The sequence below is a fragment of the Halichoeres trimaculatus genome, unplaced genomic scaffold (genome assembly GCF_033239565.1).
Source record: "Halichoeres trimaculatus isolate MK-OKI-2021-1 unplaced genomic scaffold, fHalTri1.1 fHalTri1_scaffold_19, whole genome shotgun sequence".
In the NCBI taxonomy this organism is placed as follows: domain Eukaryota; kingdom Metazoa; phylum Chordata; class Actinopteri; order Labriformes; family Labridae; genus Halichoeres; species Halichoeres trimaculatus.
The window spans coordinates 25589201-25613033 of NW_027437197.1; the positions used below are offsets into that span (position 1 = coordinate 25589201).

The following is a 23833-nucleotide window of genomic DNA, read 5'->3' on the forward strand; positions in this document are numbered from 1 at the left end:
CTTACCCCTGACACACAAACACACAAGTATCCAGGGAGCACAGAAACAGACCAACAAAGTGAAATGTGTGAAATAACAGTTAACAGCACAGAGGAGGAGTGTGTGAAGACATGCAAAGTATCGCAATGTCCTATATTATCTAATGTATGTATAACTTAACGCATATATTTTAAAAGAAAGACAAACGCCTTAAACCAAGGGTATTTTTAAGTGGTGTACCCCAGGGGTCAAATCTGGGTCCTCTGCTATTTATCCCATGAAGTGCTTTTGCATTATGTGCCCTATTTTCCTTTTTTTTTTTTTTTTTTTTTTTTTTTTTTGGGGGGGGGGTTGTTTGTTCTTCTTTGTTTTGTGTGTGTGTGTGTGTGTGTGTGTGTGTGTGTTTCTGTTGCTTTCGTACTTCAGATTGATATTTAGATGGATTTAAGCCAGGGAAAAATGTCTCGGTGTAAAAACTGTTTAAAAACAGCTCCAAAGACGGTTAAGTCAGTTTGTTTGAAATTTATTTCAGAATTTTTTTAAAAAAGCAGACAAAGATCTTTTAAACATAGCCCTTTTATATTCACTGTCTGTTTGGGGCACTGGAGTCCAAATAAGGACACTTGATAGGAAGGCTCTGCCTCAGGCGAAGGCGCTGCTTAAGGATGAGTAAGAGCAATGTGTCTGCACTCACAGAAAACTCAAGCCATCATGTGCAAGTAGCACCAGATTTAGATCTGCATCTTCAGATATTACCACCAGGGCCATCGATCACCAGTATTGATAGATAGTTCTATTACAGATCTTGTAACAGAGTGTGGACGGGAAAAAGAGAGGAGTAGAGCTGCTTTGAGCTGGGTGAAAGCTTGCAGAATCCTATGAATGGACAATTCTCAATGTTCAAATTAGTTGATGGAATACGATTCAACACAGCAGAAGGTATGATAGTTGATGATTATCAAAACCCTTGTTACCTAGATCCGGTGCCCTTAGTATCTGCCTTAGTAGATCTGTGTGTAGTAGAGAACAAGCCCACAAATTTTGGTTTTATTAATTACCAAATAATTTAGCAGACACCAATGCCCACTGAGTTGCTAACTTTGGTGTTAAGTCAGTGTTATGCGTCCACATATTCCAAAAAAAAATAATAGTCTACACCTAAGTTTATATGTTTTCAAAAGATCTAAAGCACCAGTTGATAGTCCCTGCATAGGAGTGACTAACAATGACAATCTCATGACCACTGACGGTATGATTTGTGGTCACGTATTACCATGCAGTGACCACAGTTACTTTCTCCTCTCCAAAGATTATTGTGTCATGGCCAAAGATCATTTCCATGTGCCTATCTTTTCTTGCCAGATTATACCAGAGGGGTTCCAAGGTTTTAGTGCATACATGCAAAAAGGTATTTGAAGTTAATTCACCACATACGGTATGTGTCAGATTTGTCAATACAGCAACATTTACAGTGAGGCAAGCTGAAAGTGAAGATTTGATGCCACTCACAGATCCCTGATCTGAATCTCTCTTACAGACCTGAGAGGTTTAGGAGTTGCAATGTGTCTTTACTAATGGTGATGCAACATTATTACTACATTTCTGGAAGTCTCATGCTAGATTAAATCTGCAATGTTACATTCTCCAAATGGGGTCAACCCACAGCCATATGTTCCCACGCTTCTAAGACTTTATGTTTCTCCATGGACAATGAGGCTGTGTTCAAGCAGTCCAGAAATCTTCACAATCAGAATCAGTATGTGTAAAAATAAAACAGGTTGCTTGGAAAGGGTTTTGACTGAAGCAGAGCTTATAGATGCCAAACCCTTGGTTTCTTCTCCTTAAGTTAACAAAACCAGACTTTGGAAAAAAAAAAAAAATCTTAGAAATGTGGGAACATAGGCACACTCCCAATGAAGTTGGGTAACTGCTTTGCAATGGTGTTTGATTTCAATAACCTCATTAACCTCTGTGCTGTACTCTTAGAGGCCATAGCCTATGACCTTTGAACATGTAACACAGCTTCGTTGTCTGGTTCATGGTCTTGACCAGGAGTCTTCAACCTTTGATTTCATAGGAGCCACTTTGCCTAAACTCACCTGGATTAAAGACATCCTGAAGCCATAAAATCTACTTAATCTTCACAAGCCAGACAGCGATTACAAAATTCTATACATAGTTAAAATCTAGGGAATAATTATTAAATGATACTTTTTTTTAAATTCATGAAACTACATTTACAGTCAATTATTTTTTTAGATAAATTTGCAAATATTAAAAATGAAAATTTTAAAAATTGCAAATTTTCAAAATGTTTGAAATATAACCAATTTGCAAAAAAATACAATTTAAAAAAAAATATGCAAAAAAATTTAAAGATTTTTAAAATAATACTTAAATTTGTTAACATATAAAGAAAATATGACTCCTCTTTTTTTTTTCTTTTTTTTGGTCATTAGTGAATGTCTTTCCACATGTCAAGTACGTTTATTAAGCCATCATGTTGGAAGTTGATTGAATCTATCCACACAGAATTAAAATCTGTATTTTCTTCCAGATTTGTCTTTTTGCAGACTTAGTAGATTGAGTTTTATTTAGTATCAATGTCTTTAATTATCAAAACCCTGTGTAAGGAAAATAAAACATATTTCTTAATATTGTTGTTTTAGAGCCACATGTGGCCACTGCAAAGGAGCCAAAGAGTCCCATGAGGCTCCAGAGCCACAGGTTGCAGAACCCTGGTCTAGACCAACAGAACTACCAGCCCATAATACACTTTCAAGCTAACTGGTTGTTCCTCTTTTTCTGCTTCTCCCAGGCCCTCCATCGTCACCACGCAACCTGATGTTTAATCTCAACGACACCTGCCTCATGCTGGAGTGGTCCCCTCCCAGTGACACCGGGGGTCGCAGAGACCTCACCTACAATGTGCTGTGCAGACGCTGTGGCCCAGAACCTGGCCAGTGTCAGCTCTGTGAGGAGGATCTACGCTTCCTGCCCCGACCGTTAGGCCTGACCAATGCTACTGTTGCTGTCATGGATTTCTCAGCACATGCCAACTACACGTTTGAGATTGAATCCCTCAATGGTGTGTCGGACATGAGCTCCTTCCCTCCACAAGTGGCCGTCATCACCGTCAGCACTGGTCAAGGTGGTGAGTATGTATTATTTGGAGTTTTTGTTGTTTGCTCGATGTGCAGCGCAGGGTGAAAAAGATGTGTTGCACTTGTCATGTGATGGATGGTGAAGTGATCTACTGTGGGAGCTTTCCAGAACATGTGTCATTGCCAAAATCAAACAAGGTTGTCCGTCATTTCAGACTCTCATTGAAGTTTGCGCTGCTCTGATCATGGCAGCATTTGTTGTGCTTCTTGCTCCCCAGTTAACTATAGTTCTGATTCACAAAGCAATCCACAGAGTCCATGCTCAGCTGTCCTAACCCCCACTACACAATATCTGATTGCAAGTACTAACAATACGTTTTAGCCCATCCTTTTTACACCATTCAGACCATTGAACTTCAAAGAGTGTATTTACCCTTCTTGGAGTTTTGAACTACTACAAGGTTTAAAAACTAAGATTTGAGATATGAATGTGTCCCTGTTATGTTTGTGCACCTTTATTGACACAAAACACATTCCTTGTCAACAAGGTCTTGGCAATGCATGAGTAAACACTTCAGAAAGCCAGTAGAAGCAGGTATAAGGATTACTGCTGGTATGTACCCCTTGGATGCACAAACAGTTCATACTTTTTTTTGGCCGTGTGACACAATTTGAAACAATAAAGCTTTGTTTAAATATATATATATATATATATATATATATATATATATATATATATATATATATATATATATATATATATATATATATATATTTATCCGGGGCAAACTGAAGCTTTTATCCCCAAATTTAACTTTGCTTCTACAAAGCTGAATAAATATGTCTTAAAGGGGTTGTGAGGAGTTATTAAGTAATCTTGAAAAAAGTCCCCCTCTAGAGATATGCCTAATCCTAATCCACACTTTAAAATGAGATTATCTGTGCCAATGTACGTTATTTCTAAATGCTACTTCATAGCTTCCTGATTGGGTCGAGCTGAAACGGATTAATACAGGCACTTCTAAGTCTATATGACAACACCACACTGGCTGATGGAGTGTAGTTGTCTTTGCTGAAAATGATTTCTGTGAGTAATTTTAAGGACAAGCACACATCACTCTGAACAGCTTGGAACAGATCCCTGTTTTTTTTTCACTGATGTGCTAGAAAACACTTATTGTGTCCATAAGCTGTTTCTTTAAGGCCCCCACTCCACAAACCCTTTTCCTTCTGATTGGCCAGCCCTTGAGAGGCATGTCCAAAGCAGAGCTATGGACAGACCTTGGTGTTTGAGGCCCATCCCTCCAATGTGAACTCCAATAAACCAGTAAGGAGAGCCTTATGCTATGACCTCATTGTTTCAGCATGTAACAAATTTCTACAGCTCTTAAATGCACAGTTGTGTCAAACCTTTTCACACATTTTTTAGGTACATCGAGTATCGTTAATTTGTATCCAATTTTGTGTAAACTAAATGTATAACAATACTCCCTCTTTAAGTTTCAGTGACACTAACACCAGTGTTGGTAATAACAACGTTGAAAAAAACAATGTTCCCAACACTGTTACTTTTTCCATTAACTGGTAATCTAATTAATTACAATTTTAAATGTTATAAGTTATAGTTACAGTGAAATGGGGTGCGTTATGTATCCGACCTGATTCACTCAGCCAGTCACAGGAGAAGAGCTGCAGATAAAATGTGGGGAAAAGCGTCAGACACACAAGTAATGATGAGAAAAATCATGTTGGCATGTCTTTAACAAAGAGCTGATGATAAAGTCAACTAAAGTCAAGTCCAGCATCTTTGGATCAAACCAACTCCAGGGAGAGGGGTGGATGCTTTTAGAGGTTTGAATGGAAGGCACATGTAGTCGACTTGTTTTGACTTGGAGAAAATATCAGAGATGACAGGATTATACTTAAAAGTAAGGGATTAATCTGGAGGAATAACAAGCGGGGAGTGGAGCAGGAGACAGGGTTTAAAAATCAGGAGAATCCCTCCTTAACAGGGAGTGTTGGCAGGTCTGGCAGGCGCTGGACAGGAGCTGCAGATTTAATATGTGCTAGTTCGGAGCGGTCTGTGGGGTTGAAAACGGCGTTTCCAGGATGGTAGTAAACAGACACCACTCCAAAATCATAGACGGAAAAGGCAAAAACAGACATGTGAACGTTATGTCCCAGAGCAAAGCCTGCTCAAAACTGAATTCTTATGCAAAATTAAAGTTTTTTTTTTTTTTGTTATGTTTTTTACGTAACACAATTATTACTTTCCATGGTAACTAATTACATTTTTGAAGGAGTAATTTTTGTTACTAATTCAATTACTTTTTTGGGAAGGTTAAGAGTAACTGTAACTAATTACTTTTTTTAAGTAATTTGCCCTACACTGACTAACACAGTGGTCATTGACTCATGGGACACCCAGACTGACATCATATTTGACACCCCTCCTGTATTTTTAGTCAAGCATCCTTATCTGACCGTTGAAGGATGGCAGGGCCCTTTGTGGGGCTGTCTCCACCTATCTTCCTTCTCTAAATAAGGGTTTTATACTGAAAGGCCCATATTTCCTCAGGGACACGGTTTGTTGTGTGAACACTTATGCTTTTAATTTGTGATTTGCAAACACTGTGTTTTCTCTTTTCTGCCTCCTCCCTCTTTTTCTCTCCCTGGACTATTCCCTTACCTTTTTCTATCGACTGCTTTTCTTCCCTCCTCTCACTCCCTCCTGCCTCTAAACATGGTTGTTTTCCTCTTCTCTGTTATTTTTTTCTCCACCCTGATGCCGCTGTGGGAGTCAGGGAGAAATACATTTTCTTATACAGGCAAACACATTAAATGCATTATTTTATGTCACCAGGGACAACTGGAGCCTTTACAGGTAACTCACTGTAACACACAGCTTTTTTATTTCATTAGGAGGCCCAGTTTAGCACACAGTCGTAGCAGGTCCCCAAGGTGTACACAAGAGTCACTTCATCACTAATATACCCAGCTCCTGCTATTTAAAAGGCTCAGGGGAGGAGGACTCCTGGCCATCAGCCAGTGATAAGCACTCTAATGATTTTTATTTATTTATTTGTTTTACTGCTTCCACCTTGACGAGAACAGCACAGACAGTGAGCGGCCAGTTTCATGAATGCTCTGGATTTAATGAGCTGGTTGTTTAAAAGCTATAAAGTTGTACAGAACAGGTGATCGAGTGCATGTGCTGCTGATCATGGGTGTCATTGGAAAGCACTGTGTTGGTTTTATAGAAGAGTCTTTGCTTCTTTGCAGTGGCAGTAAAGGACAAAAGAGATCATTCTTTAGAAAGACCCCCATGGGAGTGATATGTATATCACTAAAAATAAAGCTGGTCGTTAATGTGCGATTTGTTTGTTCTTACAGTTTTTAAATGATTCACCATATTTCTCTCACTGCTTGTAAGTCCTATACATTTTATTTAGTTACAAGGTCCACCAGGACACACTCTCTTCACTAAGATGAATGTCCTGTCCAGAATAAAGAAATAACATTGAAAAGAAGCTTTATTTTTTTAAGTTTCTCGAGACATTACAATACTGCTTTACGTAAGACCTTACCTTGATTTTTAAAACAGATTGGTTTTATGATGTATGATCAAGTTAAAAAAGACAAACTTAAGCTGGGCCGTGGATAAGGATAAAAAACAACATTGTACCACAATACCGCAGATAATTGAGCTAACTACCTAACACCTCAAATACACCGCCTGCAGTCCAGCTCTGCTCTGGTGTGTGTAGACTGTGTTTGTCAACTCTCACCAGCAGCGTGTTGAGTCCGACAAGCTGTATGACTGACAGACAGCTGGATCACAATCCTACACTTCCCACTCCATTGATAAGTCTCTCCTCATCCATGTTGGGCTGTAAAACCTCAAACCTGTTGACTCCTGGTCTGGCTCCGCTCATTATGTCTGTTTATCATCGTAGTCAAGAGTCTAGCTAAATACTAACTAGTTTTGACAAGGTTTGTTTGGTTTTGAAAGTCTCTGGGTGTTTTTAGGTTGTTTCCAGTCATGACTTCCTGTCCAGTTCAATCTTCCCTACACTTAATTAATGCGTCACAGCTCCAGCGTCCAGCAAAAATTAGAATGGCTGTTTATTACCTGTGACCTGCCGGACCAGCCTAGCAGCTAGACCACAACAGAGCAGAACCAGTGTGAGTTGACAGATTTACTTGGATGTAAACTATCTGATCCAGTGCCGCGACGGAGCGGGGACGGACTGGGGACACATCTGTATATAAGCAATATATAAGCTTGAAATGCTGTGTTCATGCCCAGCATGAAAAATTGTATACTCTTCCACTCCTTCACAGTCACAAGAATGTGTTTAGGTACCAAAACATGGTGCCATTTGATTTTACGTGAATCGGTACTCAGTACTACAGATAGAATATGGTTGGTACCTATAAAAGTAACTAATTTGGTACCCATCCTTAGCATCAAGTATTTTATTAGACATCCTAAAATGAAAACAATGGAAATCAAATACTGTCCGGCATTAGACTTACCCTATTTCAAGTCTCCTTCCAGGCTTAACTGCTTTGAAAACTGGAAACAAACAAACTGAACCGTAAAGCAGCAAGCCCATGTTGACGTCATGAGGTCAGACACACAATTCAAAATGAGCCCTGAGTCACTTTCACACAAACAGAGATATCTAACCAATTGAACAAACCATAATTTTAAATTGATCTGATAAAATGTGACATTGACATGCCTAACTCAGAAATCTGAGTATGGCTCATTGAAGAAGTGTCATTACTTTAACTTTTCTGAAATTCCTTTTTCAGAGTGTAATGAGTGTGTTTTAGGGAAAGTAAAAGTTTGCCCAAGAAGATAACTCTCTTCACACTCTATTCACACAACTTAATTTCTTGTCTGCTAATTTACTGTGTTTCAATCTGACACCCTGCTCTTTGCACATTTCATCTCTCCTCACTCATTTGTCATCTTATGCTGTGAGTCAAATTTGGTCTCTTCTCAGTCTCTGTCCCGCACCTCTGAGTTCTCGGGATCCTCTCACTTTTTTTCTGGGTCTCTATCTCCCTTCTTCTCTCTCCTTTGTCAATGCCTTTCCTCTTTCCTTTTCCTCTATTCCCTTATCCCTTCCACATCCTTACAGATCATTGCCCTGGTCACAGTTTTCAGGTCCAGCTGTTGGGCTGGGGTGAGGTGGAAAACTGTCCTTTGTCTCAGTTTAATAATAAAGCATGTTAACTTGGTATCTTCAGCAAAATGGTTTTGGGAATCACAAAATTAAGAGAATTAAATCATCACAGCGGTGGGGCATCCAATACACTGGTAACTCTGGAACAGACGTTGGTTCTAGAAACTGTTGAATTGTGGGTGTTGGTAGAATTGTAGTATTACATTTAGGGACTTTTATAGGTAAATCAAACAGTGCCATGTTTAGGTACCTAAATGCATCCTTGTGACTGTGAAAGAATGGAAGAGAAGACGATTTTCCCTGCTGGACATGAACACAACATTGCAAGTGTAAGAGAAAGAGAAAAAAACATGTTCAATTGAAAAACTATTTTTTAATAATATTCACTTCAAGAAAGGTTTACAATGAAAGGAACTTTTTTTTTTTCCTGCTGCCATTTTTCAATATAAAATGTAACGTTAGCATCACTGAGACCACTGGAATACCGTACTAATGATGTGAAACTTGTACTTAAGGGATGATTAGGTGTGCTGGGTCTAAACCTCCCATTAGGAAAGCCAACCTTAATAAATTACTTCATGTTTTATTCAGCCAATTCACAGCCACACCATACTGCTGGTAACAAATTCAAAAACTGCATGAGCAACAATAATTTCCCTCCACTTTTGTCTCTTTCTGCTAATACGTGAGGATTTACTCCAGGCACTCCCCTGCTGTTAATCCTCGTGCCTTATTATTCTCCACACAGAGTCACAGTGCATGTGTGTTTGTTATACAGATTGATGCTTTCGCACACATCAGATGAGCTGCATTCCATGAATCAGAAAATATAGGGAAGGTTAAAGCTTGGCAGGAAATTACCACAGGCCGTAGCCTCTCTTTTCCACATATGCATGCAGCACTTAGGCTTGTGTGCTTGTGTGTCTGTGTGTAGCCCATCATATGCACAGCAAATCATATACTAACCTCACACAACACATTTACCAAAAGAGCCATCTGCATTTTAATGACTCAGTCTAATTTATCTATGGCCGGCCCACATTATTACAGGAGACTCTTGATATTCCTTGCAACACAGAGAAATTCTCACGGCCGTCCCATTTCTGCTGATGGCGACGCTATGCTAATGGTGTTTGAATCTTGTGTGCACCTTTCCAAATAAGCCTGTATGTGCCAAAAGTATTTGTATGTATGCATATCACTGCAGTCACAGAAAAATGATCACTGCAGCATGCAAGTTATTTTTTTCTGAGAGGGTTTGCATGCTTATCTGGTAATATGCTGACCTTTTGCACACTTAAGAACTTTTCAAGAACTGCTGAAGTTATAACATTGCTAGCAACATTTCAATAGGCATGCATCATCAAAAACAACAGAAAAACAACAGGCACCGGTTGAGAGCGACCTGAACTTCGTTACTGCTATTTGCTCTCAATGTCAACACAAGACTCTAAGATATTGTAATTTTAACACCAACAAACATGTTTTTGTTCTATCATTTGACCTCATTCATTTAGGAAAATATATAAACTAAACAATAAGTTTGAGTGTTTCTTGACATTCTCATAATTACATTGACAACAGCGCTAAAGCTGCAGAAAAACAAGCAGCTCATTGGTTCCCAACTTTTTTTTTTCTTCTGTATGATCCTTTTGTCATGCCATGAATACCCCCCTCACTCATGCGTGTTGATGATTCTACAAACATAACACAACTGTTTGTTAAATGTAAATAATTTTATCTCCTTAATTTGAATACCTAATTCTCTGTCATTTCTTCTTTTTAACTCAAAACATGAAAATAAGTAATATTTTGCCTTGAAATAAATAAAATACCACAAAATCAAAATAGTCAACCTGTCTTTGTTATATGTTACTCTTTTAACAAAAGGTAGAATAAGTCCCCTTTAAAAAGGCAGTTTAACTTTAAAAATCAGGAACAAAAAAATTAAAGTTATATTTAGACTCACTTTAGCAGTTTTATTTATTTTTCATCAGTCATCCAAGGTTTCTTATACAAAACTGATGAGAATGAAGTGAAGAGTAAATTTGGACCACACAATGACAGGGAGCACTTCTGCTTGTGCTGACATGTACAGATATAAATTTACGATCCAGTGAAGAAAATGTACGTTTCTTCCATGATTTGCACGCATTAACGTTGTGACGTGTGCATCATCACAGCTTATAAAACCAAGAGCAAGATTATAACATGTTTCTGTAAACACTGATCTATGATCAAAATAAGTGAAGGATCCACTTTCTCCAGTAACAGTGTGTCCCATGTGTGCGCACCGAGGCGGAACACAGCCATGTACGGTGAAGAGGAGCTGAGATTCTCTTTAATACTGAAAGCATGGCAGCTTTTGTTTTGGCATGGCGGTGCGCCACCATCATTTACATGTAGTGGAAACCCTGCACTTGCTTGTCTTTCATATTTGCCTGGCTGCAGGTAAGCCTCTGATTTAACTTTGGTGCGGCTGTGCCACAGGTTTTGGTCTCCCTGAGGAAACTAGTTGTAGCATTAATGTACCATTTTATTGACGGCTGATCTCAGTACTTCTAAGTTGGAAATAATTTATCAAATGTTTCCACATACCCCCTGCTATGTGTTTGCTTACCCCTGGTAAGGGACTACTGGTCTAGGTCAGGAGTCAGCAACTGGTGGACTGGGTCTGGACCCAGACGCCACCCTTTACGGACCCGGACCTATCATTGATAAATTATGAGTGGATTCTAAATTTGACGCGATGTTCCAGTTTTCTATTCTTTCTATTTAAGCTATTCGTTGAGCAGAGGTGGAAACACACAGACTAACTGTCAGTGGAGTTAAGCATCTCGTAGCCAATGAAGTCTCTGTATTCCAGGTGCAGACGAACACTCAGGAGCAAGAGATAGATGAAAGGAGGATACAAAGGAAGATAGAAAGAAATAAAGGGAAGAACATGGCACAGCCTGAGAAAAGCCATATTGGACCAACTCATTCATGTTCATTCTTCCCTCTGAAAGCACAAAATTAGCGTCTGACGATTAGATTCCATGCACAAAAATAAATATTTTAATTATTTCCTTTAATTTTTAGCCCCAGTCCTACCAATACCTCATGAGATTATAACATTTTACCTAGGGTGAGTATTGGCAAGAATCTCATGATACCATATGCATCGCAATATTTAGGTCACGATATCACAATATTGTGATAGGCTGAGATATTCTACCCATTTAACTATTCGATTAAAAACAACTTTTCTATTTTATTGTGTTTGAAATAATGAAAGTCAGATGCAGTGTTTCATATTTGAATTTAACTTAAAAAACATAAAAAGCATCAAGTTTGTCACTTAAACTATTGTGACGTGAAACTTATGGTGCAAAAAAACGATTGGTTGAAAGTCGTGGTCAGTTGGTGAAACTGGTAAATGTCACTTGGTGTAAACAATGTTTCTCATAAAAAATGTAATATTCCACAAAACATAACAATGATTATTATTTTATCAGTCTACTACACCGTAAAAATTAAAAATTCAAATAATTTTAAACTAACTGACCAAAGAATAGAGAGAAAACATTGATGTTTACTCAACAAAAACCCACATCATCAAGTTTAAGAATAAAATATTTTGAATATACGTTGAGATTATATTATACAGTTTATGAGCAACATACAGCGGAGTAGCTTTTTGGCGCCATCTACTGCAGTGGAGGTGCAGAAGATGTATTGTACTTCCAACTTTCCTTAAATATAATAAATACTAGTATTTATTTAAAATAGTTGAAATATTGATATTTTATCACAAGTCAAAGTATCCAGACATATTGCTGTATCAATATTTTTTTCACCCAACAGGTTTCTGTAAATGTTTCTCTGAACTTAAATGTGAGGTGACCATAAATTATATCAAATAGATTTGTATCTACAGTATGTGCTTAAAAAATTTATCAGACCACCTATTATTAAAACAAGAAATCCAGCCCGCATCATTAAATGCTTTAGTTTGAATTGTTTCTTTCTCAGAGAGCTCCCCCTAAAACAACAGGAATGAGGAGTTTTAGCTGAGTTCATGTTTGTTTTTGTTTTTGTTATTTTCCTGACTGGACCTTTTAGAGTTTTAATTGCTGACCCCTGGTCTACGCTGGTCTGATAGAGCAGGCCAGGTGATACACTCATTGCGTGCCTTTCGCTTGGAAAAAACGCGAGCACACCTAGCCTCAAAATTCAATCTTGGCGAAAAATTCATGATTCCACTGCTTTCCCAATGAAATGAATGGTACATAGCGCCCCCTAGAGGCTTAAAAAGAAAGCCCCTCAGGCTACTTTGAGCTACAGCCCTGAAATTTGGTGTGTTTAACAATCATGCCCAGCCCTACAAAAATGTCTTTTACTACCATTGTGATTTTTGAACACAAACTTTGCTATTTTGACCTAAATATCATTTTTGGTGATTTATAGGCTATGTATTTTAACGAACTAGTCCGACGTTTTTTTTTACTTATCAACTCCAAACGTGGCTGGAGTATACTACACACATTAAAGATTAACAATCATAATTCGATTTTTATGATTTTTATTTTTATTTTTATTTTTTTTTGGGGGGGGGGGGGGGCGAAGGGGGGTCCTTATCCTGTGTAAAAAAAAATTGGTTTAACGTTTCTGTTGTCGTCATATCTTTCAAACCTGCAAGAACAGATTCTCGTTGCTGGTGATGGCATGAATAAAACATGCATACTAAAAGAAACACACTTCAGACCATTTTAAAACTAATGATATAAAAGCTTTGAGGCTGGCTCTGGTGTTTGATCATTTCTCTGTCCAGCTATCCATCGATAATCACCTTTTGGATTCAGTTTTAGACGATTTGTGAAACACAGGAAATTAAGCTGAAGTTGAGGCCAAATGAGTTCTGGAGATGGATGATACTTGCAGAGCATTTATTTCACAACTAATAATAAATCTAAATCTCTTTTCTCAAAGTCTGATTCATTATCTTCAGGGCATACCTCTTTCAGATTCAACATTTAGTTTTTAGGAAACGTCTCATAAATAAAAACTTACAAAAGGTGTGAGCTGCAGTGAATTGGGAGATGCTATTATCCTAATTCCATGCACATTTATTTATTTTGTTTAGCTTTATTCTATAAAAGGAAAAATCTTAGATATGTTGATACATGTGTTGTTAGTGGTCCAAAAAGCTTGATTTGGTCAAACCAAAATGTATCATGATTCAGCTGTTCTTGTTATTTATTCCAACATGTTTTCTTTTTCATCTTGGCATGTTGAGACTACAGACGGTCTTCTGTCTTTCATCAGAGGAGTCACCTGGAGTTGTGACTTGTCTGTTAGCTGATCCAAACAGGTGTGGTCATCCCACCTGAAGCAGCAAAAGTTCCTGTTGCTCCAAACGTGCTGCAGGAAGTCAGAGGTCAAAATATGTTGTGGTAAAAAGAAAACACACTGCTCTAGTAACGAAAAATTCAATATTTTTAGCTCTTTGAGACCTGTTATTTCTCTTGCTCCAACAGCAATGTGTGTTGTTCACATGAATGTTTTTCCTCTTTAACAGATTCATTGACATAGCACAACGTTGAGGTGGAAATTGCAGTTTGAGAGTTTCACACTAACACTGAAGTGTTGATGAGAGATCTGCACGCCAGACTAAGTTCCTTTGATTTATCACTCACAATCACTGCATTATTTAAATTGAATTAACACTAACAAGGCTCCTGAAACTTTTCTTGTTCTAACTGGTTTTGCTGAAGATATCTTTCCAGTAAGTGGCAAGTTTTTAGCTGTGCAGGTAAACCAACTTGAAAAGGAACGATAAACTGCCAAAAGTAAACTGGTTTTTACTCATGGAGCATGGTGGATAGATTCTTCTTAATTTTGTCCTTTTAATGCTGTTTGAAGGTAAAATAAAATAAAATAAATAAAATAAAATAAATAAAATAAAATAAAATAGAATAAAACAGAATAAAATGAATAAAAAATACAAACAAAAATAGAATAAGAAAATAAATACAACAAAGGTAAGAAATTATGTAAATCATCAAAAGAAGCATGAAGTTTGAATATTTTGAAAAAAAAAAAAGATAATCTCTATCAAACCTATGAACTTAAACAAATTATATTTAGCTTTAGCTCATTTATTATTTTTTATTATTTTTATGTTACATAGACAACCAACAAACAAACAGAACAGAGAGATGCAGAGCCCTGAGCTCACCCATGCTGGCATCATCCCAGCATCTATCAACTACCATGTTTTTTTTTAAAGTTTTTTACACTTAGCGAATGAAAAAGTATTGAAATAAGCTACTTTTTCACGTAGTCCCTCATTTACTTTTATGCTTTAGTTTATCTATGTTTAAAGGCTATTTTTAAGTGATTCAAACTTCTCATCAAACTATAATTTAACTTGATAGTAAGGGGTGTGTCATATCACACTGTCTACTATAATTCGGTATAAAATTTTTGGTAATAAAAAATTTGTCTCACTTTGACGTTCTTTTCCTATTTATGGTATAATGCTTTGGGGGGAACGGCAATTACGTTGCAGGAAAATATTTATACATCTCAAGTATTGCTATTCTGGTTCAATAGTATGCATCAAAAGCATCATCTACAGGCTCAGGCGAAATATCAGATGATTGTAAAGTGAAACACAACAGCTACAGTGTAGAAATATTTCAGCTTCAAAGTGAACGAGCAAGGTGAGCCCATTAGCACAGACGAGCCAGTGTGCAGCAACAAAAAACAGCAACACAACAAACTTAAGCCACGTTTCCACCAAGCATACGGGTTTGGTTTGTCTCGGTACAGCGCGCATTATGTGGCGTTTCCACTGACTTATCCCGGGACAGATCCCTAAAAACCGAGACGAGCCGGCCTACTTTTTTGGGACCCTTTCATATGGGTGCCAGACTGAACCGATCCACTCTCTGAAGGTGGAGCTACAACATTGCAGACCGTTGATTGGTCAAAAGAATCGTCACTTACCACGACAGCAGCTACTTTCTCCTGGCGGCACACAGACTTATCTGAAACGAAGCTTGATTGTTCTTTGTATCAAAGAGCTACATGACAATCACAGAGAGGACAAAATGCTGCATGTCTTCCATCTGTGCTCTTTGTTTACCGTGTCGTGTTTTTCTTCTTTGTTGGATTTCATTGCCGGTTAAGCTGCTACAGAATCACGCTATTGTTTAACAGCTGCGGCTTGCGGCATCCGGCATACACGCCCCCTACCACGAGAGGGCACAGTTTGCTGTGGAAACGCAAACAGGATCAGGCTTAACTGTACCAAGCTGTCCCAAACCGTACTGAACCGACCCGGACTGCTTGGTGGAAACGCAGCTTTATATGCCCGCCTAAAACAAGACCACCCAACCCAGTTTTCTTGGCTGTGGTAGAAACTAAACCTGCAGATGCAGAGCCTTCTTCCTGAAAGTCAACATTTACTCTGAGTTTCATCAAAAAAAGAAATTCAAACAGAACAGCGTAAAATGGTGTCGCTCACAGAAAGTGTGTTATGAATGTTTTAAACCGAGATGATTGGACCGTTTATGTTTGGGATGAAGCTGATGAAGCCTCGTGGACGGGAGGAGAAACGTCTTCACTAACTGAACAGTCCAGCTGCCTCGTGTTTGGAGCGTTGAGAATAAATCTGACCTGGATGATGAGAATTTACATGGACACGTGTAGTTTGCTACATCACAACGGAAATGCTCCCCTTTAATAGTGTTTGTTTTTTTAAATGCAATTTTTTTTTTTTCAGGATATTTGAAAGTTATTGATATTCCAGTCACCATGGTAAAAAAAATACTCATGAGAATTTTTTTTTTCTTTCTTTCTGTCTTTCTTTATTTATTTGTATTTGAAAGGGTTATTATGATACATCATCATTATATTAGCAGTTAATTTGGTCTCAAAATAATATTGTCAATAATATTATTTATCATCAATAGTTGCGGGACAATGTTTCATACTGAAAAATGTGTTATCAGCCCAGGACGAGATGTAGACTAAAAAGATTGAGATATGAATGAAATGCCAAATCGCCCAGCCCTCAGAGAAAGCATAACTAATTTTCTGCATACTTAATTTCACTTGTGTTTATCAAACTACACTGTGCTGTGGTGGAGCTGACAGGAAGATAATAAAAAAAGACGGATCATGGTCAGCATTCAGTGTAAAATATATGAAATATTGGTGTACTCCATTCGCTAAACAAAAAGATGAGACAGAAGAGATTAAACTAAAAGACATTTGATGTGACATTTTACAGACAGGATTATAAAGGAAAGCTATCATTGAAATGCACAAGCAGAGAAGAGCCAAGCATCATGAATACAATGAGAGCTGACCTTTAAACCTCTGCCTGAACGCTGTACGTCAGTGTCATACAACTGTCTTAACACAGTAAAATATAATGGCTTGTACTGTCAGTGCTTCTAATGATGAACACACAGCCTTCAGACACACCCTCACTCATGGCTGAGGGTTAAAGAATGTGAAGGAGAGAATGATCAGGGACACAAATATGAGAGAAAAACGGATAAAGGCACATCAGCCGTATGAACACACTGATAAATCACAGCCAAAACACTGCTGAATAAAAAAAAAACATTTTTTTTTGCCTGTAAATCTGCCTCTACAGGTCGTGATAAAAACATGTGTGTGTGTTGAAAGAGAGTGATGATGAAGATGACCCTGGAGCTGAGTAGTTACACTGATAGAACAACATAAGTCCCATGCAGAAACAGGCCATCCATGACACCAGGACACAACATATTCTTTCAGCAAACCGTCACAGACACACATGGCGTGGGGTAATTGAGGCCCCCTGGGGCCGATTTCTGGGCTTGGGTGCCAAGGGCACACATTCCTCTCAGAGAGGCAGATAAATCAAGTGTTAATAAGCCAGCAAGCATGGAGGCTCTATTTATGACTGCTCTTTTCACAAGGCCAGTGCCACCGTCCCAGCTGTGGCCACACACACACACACACAGACCAACATATCTACACACACACTCATACGCAAACACACTTTTACATACTTAATCTTTTCTCAGACAGGAGACCCCAAAGATACACGGGTCCCTTATGGCTGTATGTCAAGAGAGAGAAAAAAAAACGTCTCCTGTAAAGTGATATATAGTCAGCATTTTTCATCTGCGGCTCCTTTTTTCTATTAACCTATAATGGGAGAGGGATCGCAGCTAAATCTACCCGACTAATACACACTCAGAGTAGATTTCAGCCATCGCAGACAGACCCAGAGAGGTAGCCAGAGCTCAGCTTAGCAGCACAGCGGAGCACGGTATTGATTCATCCACATAAAGTCACCTTACATCCTCAAACCACCCAGGCAGGCGCCTCGGGGCCCCTGGTCTTGGAGTCTGCCAATTTGTATGGCTGTTGTTGTTATTAGTGTTTCTACACCCACAATGCTTTGGTCTTGGGGCACGGACACACCGCTTTATGATGCCGCGCCTAATAAACATCATTGTGATTTTCCCAAGCCAGTAATTAAGTGCGGGGGCTAATTTGTCATAGTTAGTTAGAGCACGGCGCCGAGCCTGGCGAGGGCTGCCGGTGGCTGAGAGGGCCAGCGGTTTAATACACACTTTTCATTTATTGCTGTATAATTGTGTCGATGCCGGCCTGGGATGAGGCAGAGGGCCAATCACAGATCAAGGTGGGCCAGAGATTTTCCTTCACAGAATCTGACTGTGACAGTTTGTGCACATTTCAGATGGTTTTTGATAGAGAGTTGAATTTATATTACAAAAATCAAGAATTCACCTGTGGTTGAATCTACTTTTGCAATTGTCGACTGATCATTGTGTGATTTATTACAAAATAATCTTCATTATATTTGATGTCACGTGGATTTCTGATCTTTCTTCTGGGAGGACTGTGTCACTATCCAGAAAATTCAAGGAGAGGCGGAGGACCTGATTGTACATATGACAAAAGGGTTTTATTTTATGCCACGTTCCATACCAGGAAACACAACAAATTAAGATAAAAATGAAAGATAGTTTTATTTAACAAAGGGACAAAGTTAAGATTTAATGATCATAAACCAAATTCTTCCTCCACTCTCCAAACCAAGCAAACCCAAAATACAAATCATCCACAAACACATGGGATCTTCACAGGATGAAGAACTGAGAGAGTGTGGCTGCACTGAGCTGAGCATATCTGCTCAGGCTGAGCAACCACACCCACACCCATCCAGGTGTCAGCCATCCAGCCTGATGATCACACAGAAAGCAGCACCCAGGCCTGGAGGATTCTCCTTCCTCCATTAGCTACCCCCCACCGTGAGATAAATAACAAAAAGCACCAGACCCATCATATGCCTACCATCTACAAAAGAACAGTGTGAACATACTTATGGCAGACGGTCGATAGGACAATAGTACATCACAGATACCAGTATAGCAAATCACACATCACAGGCTTTGCTATCAACATTCACCAACTCCCCATTACCTCACCAAGACTCCCATTTAGATACAAAAGAAGCACTTTTAAGGAGAACATAAGAATGGACACCAAGCTGCAAACAGGAGAGAAAATGAACAGAGGATGTTACAGTACAGACAGACAACGCATCTGCCACCTGGTTGTCTCTGCATTTAATGTGACAAATGTTGATGATACGGCTGCAAAAATAATGTCCATCGCATTAATCTTTGATTGGGATTCTGCAGCTATCTCAAAAAAATTAACGGGTTGTGGTCAGTATAAACAACCAACTTCAAACCTGACCCAACATAAACATCAAAATGCTGAAGCGTCAGAACCAAAGCCAGTGCTTCTTTCTCTATTACTGAGTAATGATGTTGGTATCTTTTATATTTCTTAGAGAAGAAACAAACAGGCTTCTCGGCTCCCTTTTCATCCACCTGCAGTGATACAGCGCCCGCCCCAACATCACTGTAAACTCAACTAAACTTGAAATCCAAAAGTACAAAGGAATCCAGGAGATCCAAATCTCTTTCAAAATTCACAACCAAAAAACACTGTATAACTCAACAGATGGTAACCAAGAAACACAAGGAGACATGTGACAGCAAACAATGAACTGACCAAGGAACTCAAGTAACTCAGGGACCATGTCCACACGTAGCCAGGTATCTGGGAGACCACAGATGTTTTTATACAAGGAACCTGCTCTGTGCATGTGGATAAAGCATTGTTAAAAACTAATGAGGTGGGGATACTTTTTATTAAAATACCTGGCTATGTGTGGACAAGGGGAGCAATTAAACACAGGTGTGAAACAAGACACAGGAAACACAAGGAGAACTAAACCAACACAGGAAATACCAAATTGAACAGGAAACACAACAAGAACAACTAAGATTAACACAGAAAACACAAGACAAGACTCAGAGAATAATAACTGAGAAACTCAAGATATACAAGAAAATATGTGAGACACAAGAAAATCTAAAAATACACAAAACACAAATCCAAAACCAAACCATGACAGTCCAGTTGTAAGAAGATCAGAAGTCCATGCACAGGAGGTTCTGTGATTGTTTTCAGTTGGTTCCTTTCACTCACACCTTTGTCTGATTACTTCCTTAGAAAATAGATTGTGACCAGTAAAAGTAACAACAGCTCGTCCCTCATGGCTCGGTCTCAAGCGCTAATCACAAAGCAAATCGCTCACATGATATTTAAGGGAAAAAACACCAACAAGTTCAGGATGATTAAAATCCTGATGATTATCATTATAGCAGTAAAAACTCAGTCTGAGTCATTTTACCGGCGTGTCCTCTGCTGTAGCAGCAATGATAGAGATACTAACGGTCAAAAAGGAGGTAATCAGGACAAATAACATCAGAACAATCTAAAAGATTTGTACTTCATCTGTAATAAAGAGGTTTGATTGGGGGCATTCACTCCACTATGCTAAGATAACCACATTAACATGCCATTAACCCTGAGGTTGTGCATAGTTTAGTGTGTTTTTTTACCACACTAAACTTAACTGTCATGTAAACTTAGATTTTGTGGATGGCTCAGTAATGTCTTTGCAGATGAACTCTATATCTACCTTCAGGTGAATGGATGAAAATGATCTGGACACTTGCAGTCAATGAGCAGCACTCCTCTCCATCTCCTCCCACGTTATTCCATATCATCATGCAGATCTGAGACGCTTAGATTTACCCACCGGCTTTTCATCTACAAAAGACTCTCTGATTACAGTCTCTCGAGTTGCTGCAAGACTGTTCTGATACGTCACCCCGACTCAGAGACAGATCCATCTCTGATTGCTTTCAGAGCCGTACACAATTATACATCTGCTCCCTGTGATTAAAACAGCTCTCCTGTTTCCAGGACATTTCCTCTCCCTCCTCCTCTTCCTCATCCTCTCTTGCATCCTTTAGTGTACACACATCCACCTGTCTGTCCACAATTTCATTTCCAGATTGTTACATGTACGCAATCACAATGTTGAGTAGATCAACTTGTATCCTAATATATTTTTGTCACTCCCCTGAACAATTACATATTTTAATGCAGCGAGTTGAAATTTGACAGTATATCTCTTTCCTGGGAGCCCATAACCAAAGAAGACCATTGAAGTCTCTGTTCACCGGACTTAAATGCAACTCAAGAAACAAGAGGCAAGCAAAATACACCTATCCATTCATTTATTTATTTATTTGAAGATGGCAAAGGTCCACCAGATGTCTTATAACCACAGAGGCAAAATGAGCCAATAAAAGTAGACAGGTAGATCACAGCTACTAGACTCTGCTTCTCAAGAAGCCAGTTCTTAAAGGGGCTGTGAGGAGTTTGAAAGAGATCTTGAAAAAGTCTCCCTTCTAGATATATGCCTGATTATAATCCACACTTTAAAATGAGATCACCAGCACAAATAAAGGTTATTCTGAAATGCTACATTGTAGGTTTTTTTGAGTAAGACTGGATTGATTTACAACACTATGGGTCTCTACGCTACCGGCATGCACGCTTACAAAGTTTAGTAGCAAGAAGAGAGATCAGTGTTCTGAAAATGATTTCTGTGATTAATTTTATAGTGATGGTGGACACTGGAGCCTAACTGTCAGACAGAAAAAGGACAGAAGAGCAGAAGAAAGATAACCAGGAGAGAGATAGAGCACGAGCTAAAGGCTAACACAGGGGCTAAGCTGTCTGTGCTAATGTTGATTCCAACCCACAGTCAGCAGTTATTCTGCAGTGGTCTGTTCAAACTTGAGAGTCTATCAATAAAATGAAGAGTGAGGCTACGTTAGCTCTGATTGGTAGATGACTGGCAGGACTTAACCAGGATTCACTAACGTTACACATTACAGACATGTCTTGGCGCACCGGGCTGTCAGCTGAGCTAAATATGGACAGCTACTAAACTACATCAAACTGACAGTGTTTAATTGTTGTCACGTTAGCCCAGGGATAGTTCGTAGCACCAGGCTGCTATTAGCGCTACATAGCTGGGTACTGACGTACCGTACAAACTCGACACGTTTACTGATAAATACCTCACCTTGTGTTACATCCAGTAAAAAGTTGTCTTTAACAAAGGAAATTTGTCCCAAAACAAACTCACACCTGGTTAAAAGGCACATCTTTATGACAGTGTGAGTGAGACTTTGGGCCAGAGGGTGGCACTGCAGCCCAATTAAAACAGATCCTCCTTGCAGCATCTTTAAAAGAATCAATTATGATATAATTCTTGGTGCCACACATCTTCTCTCAAAGCTAAAGACCAGGCTGTTTAAAGTTTAATGCTAGTGTTATATTTGTATTAAAAGCACAATTACTGCAGCTAAAGTAGCATTGAGGGCTCTGTCAATAACAAGTCCCTGCTGCACTTTTATTCTGAAAATGTGTTTTCAAAGCTGTTCTTCTTGTAGCTCTTTGTACTCTTTCTTTGGTTCTGGATACAGTTACTAAGTTGATTCCCAGCGTCATGTTTATAATTTTCAAAGACAGTCCATTGAGAGGAATGTATGGACTCTTCAAAAAACAATTTCAGTTTGATTTTATTGAAAACTTTGCTCTTTTCATTGTGTTTCACTGCAACTTTGTACCCAGACTCTACAGTTGCAGATTCGCAGCTCCAAACTCAGCATGTGATACAACAGCACCTGCAATGATCAGTGGAGTGAAGTGTAGATGAAAGACTTACATAGCTCCAAGTGTTACCTGTAGGGAAATGAGTGTGTCGACACTTTGCAGCATGAAAGCCTGCAATGGTTCAGCATGAAAAAAAACGATTTAAAAAAAAAAGTACAGGGTGATTGATTCCATGATTGGCACTCAACATGTATTCACAAGGACATGTTCATAGTTAATGTGAAGGTGTGCCACAGGGATGGATTTGGCTCCTTGAACTTGACTGATCCCAAACTGTGTTGATGATTGAGTGTTTTGATGATTGAGCTGGATCTGAGTGAATAAGGCTTTTTGTATCTTAAGCTTCCTCTTTCTCAGCAGCACAAAACTGTGTGTTAATCTATTTATCTTGTAAGTCATGTAGGAAAAGTCTTCTGGGAAATGATGGAGATGGAGTTTTATCCGTGAAAGATTGCATCACTCCCTGCATTCAGAACATTTCTGCTTCCCCTGGACCCTGAAGAGCTCTTCACTGGTCTCTGCTGAACATGTGGTAATTAAACTGCAGATTTGTTATTATTCGTCTTTGCAAATAGATTATGTTTGATAAATTCAGGTACAATATTTGCCTCATTGAGAGACACTACAAAAACTCTAAACCAAGCTGGTGTTTTGTCTTATTAATAGTCAAAAAAAAATGTCTTACTAAATTTTAGGTTGCATTCACGGGAAAAGCCCAGAAAAGTTTTTTTAAGGTATTAGATGGCAAAATTTAGCTTTTATTTGCTTGAAAGGAGTTTTAAATTTTATAATAAAAAAAAAAGAATTAATGAGGTAAGAGAAATAAATCTTTTTTTTTTTTTTAAGAAAAAAAAAAACAGTTATTTTCTGTTGTAAGTAAAGTTTTGCTTATAGCTAGCAATCCTCTCTTTATTTCTGACTTTCAAAGTTATGAAATGAGATGTTTCTCTGTACTTCCCAAGGGAATCTAGCTGAAATGAAACCAAGCAGACAATTTTGGGCTTGACCACCCAGTAGAAACGTCAAAGATTTGGCAAATTATTCTAAAAATTAGGAGTTTGTCTCATGGCTGACACCTTTTACACACAGGCAAGAAACACGTTTAAAATGAAAATACAAATAATTCATGTTTTAGAGATTATGTGACTTTGAAATTTAGCTCAATGAATCACTGAACTCGAGATAAATAACTAAAAGGGGCAAATGCAAAATAAAAAAAATAAAAACAAAAAAAAAGTCTGTCCAGAATTTGTATCTCCTTCAGTAATGTGGGCCATATACTACAGGAAGGCTGTGAAAGGTCACGGGAAAAGTCAATACACAGTCCTATAGTATGCAGAAAGAAACCCAGAATTTTGACTTTTGCTGGTTTTAAGGGAGAACAAGTACAAGTTACTATATTCCCTTCAGGTCCGTGTACATGAA

The 23833-nt window shown here is 38.6% G+C and overlaps 1 protein-coding gene across 2 annotated transcripts in view; it reads left to right on the forward strand.

Annotated features, from left to right (window-relative positions):
• The window catches only part of LOC141807999 (ephrin type-A receptor 6-like), a 293417-nt gene that overhangs the window by 165753 nt on the left and 103831 nt on the right, over positions 1-23833 (forward strand). Inside the window, exon 5 of one of the 2 annotated variants that reach the window (XM_074694268.1) lies at positions 2798-3130. In XM_074694268.1, coding sequence (XP_074550369.1) covers positions 2798-3130 — 333 coding nt within the window. Of the gene's footprint in view, positions 1-2797; positions 3134-23833 lie in introns of both variants that reach the window. The other variant, XM_074694269.1, reaches the window with a different exon arrangement.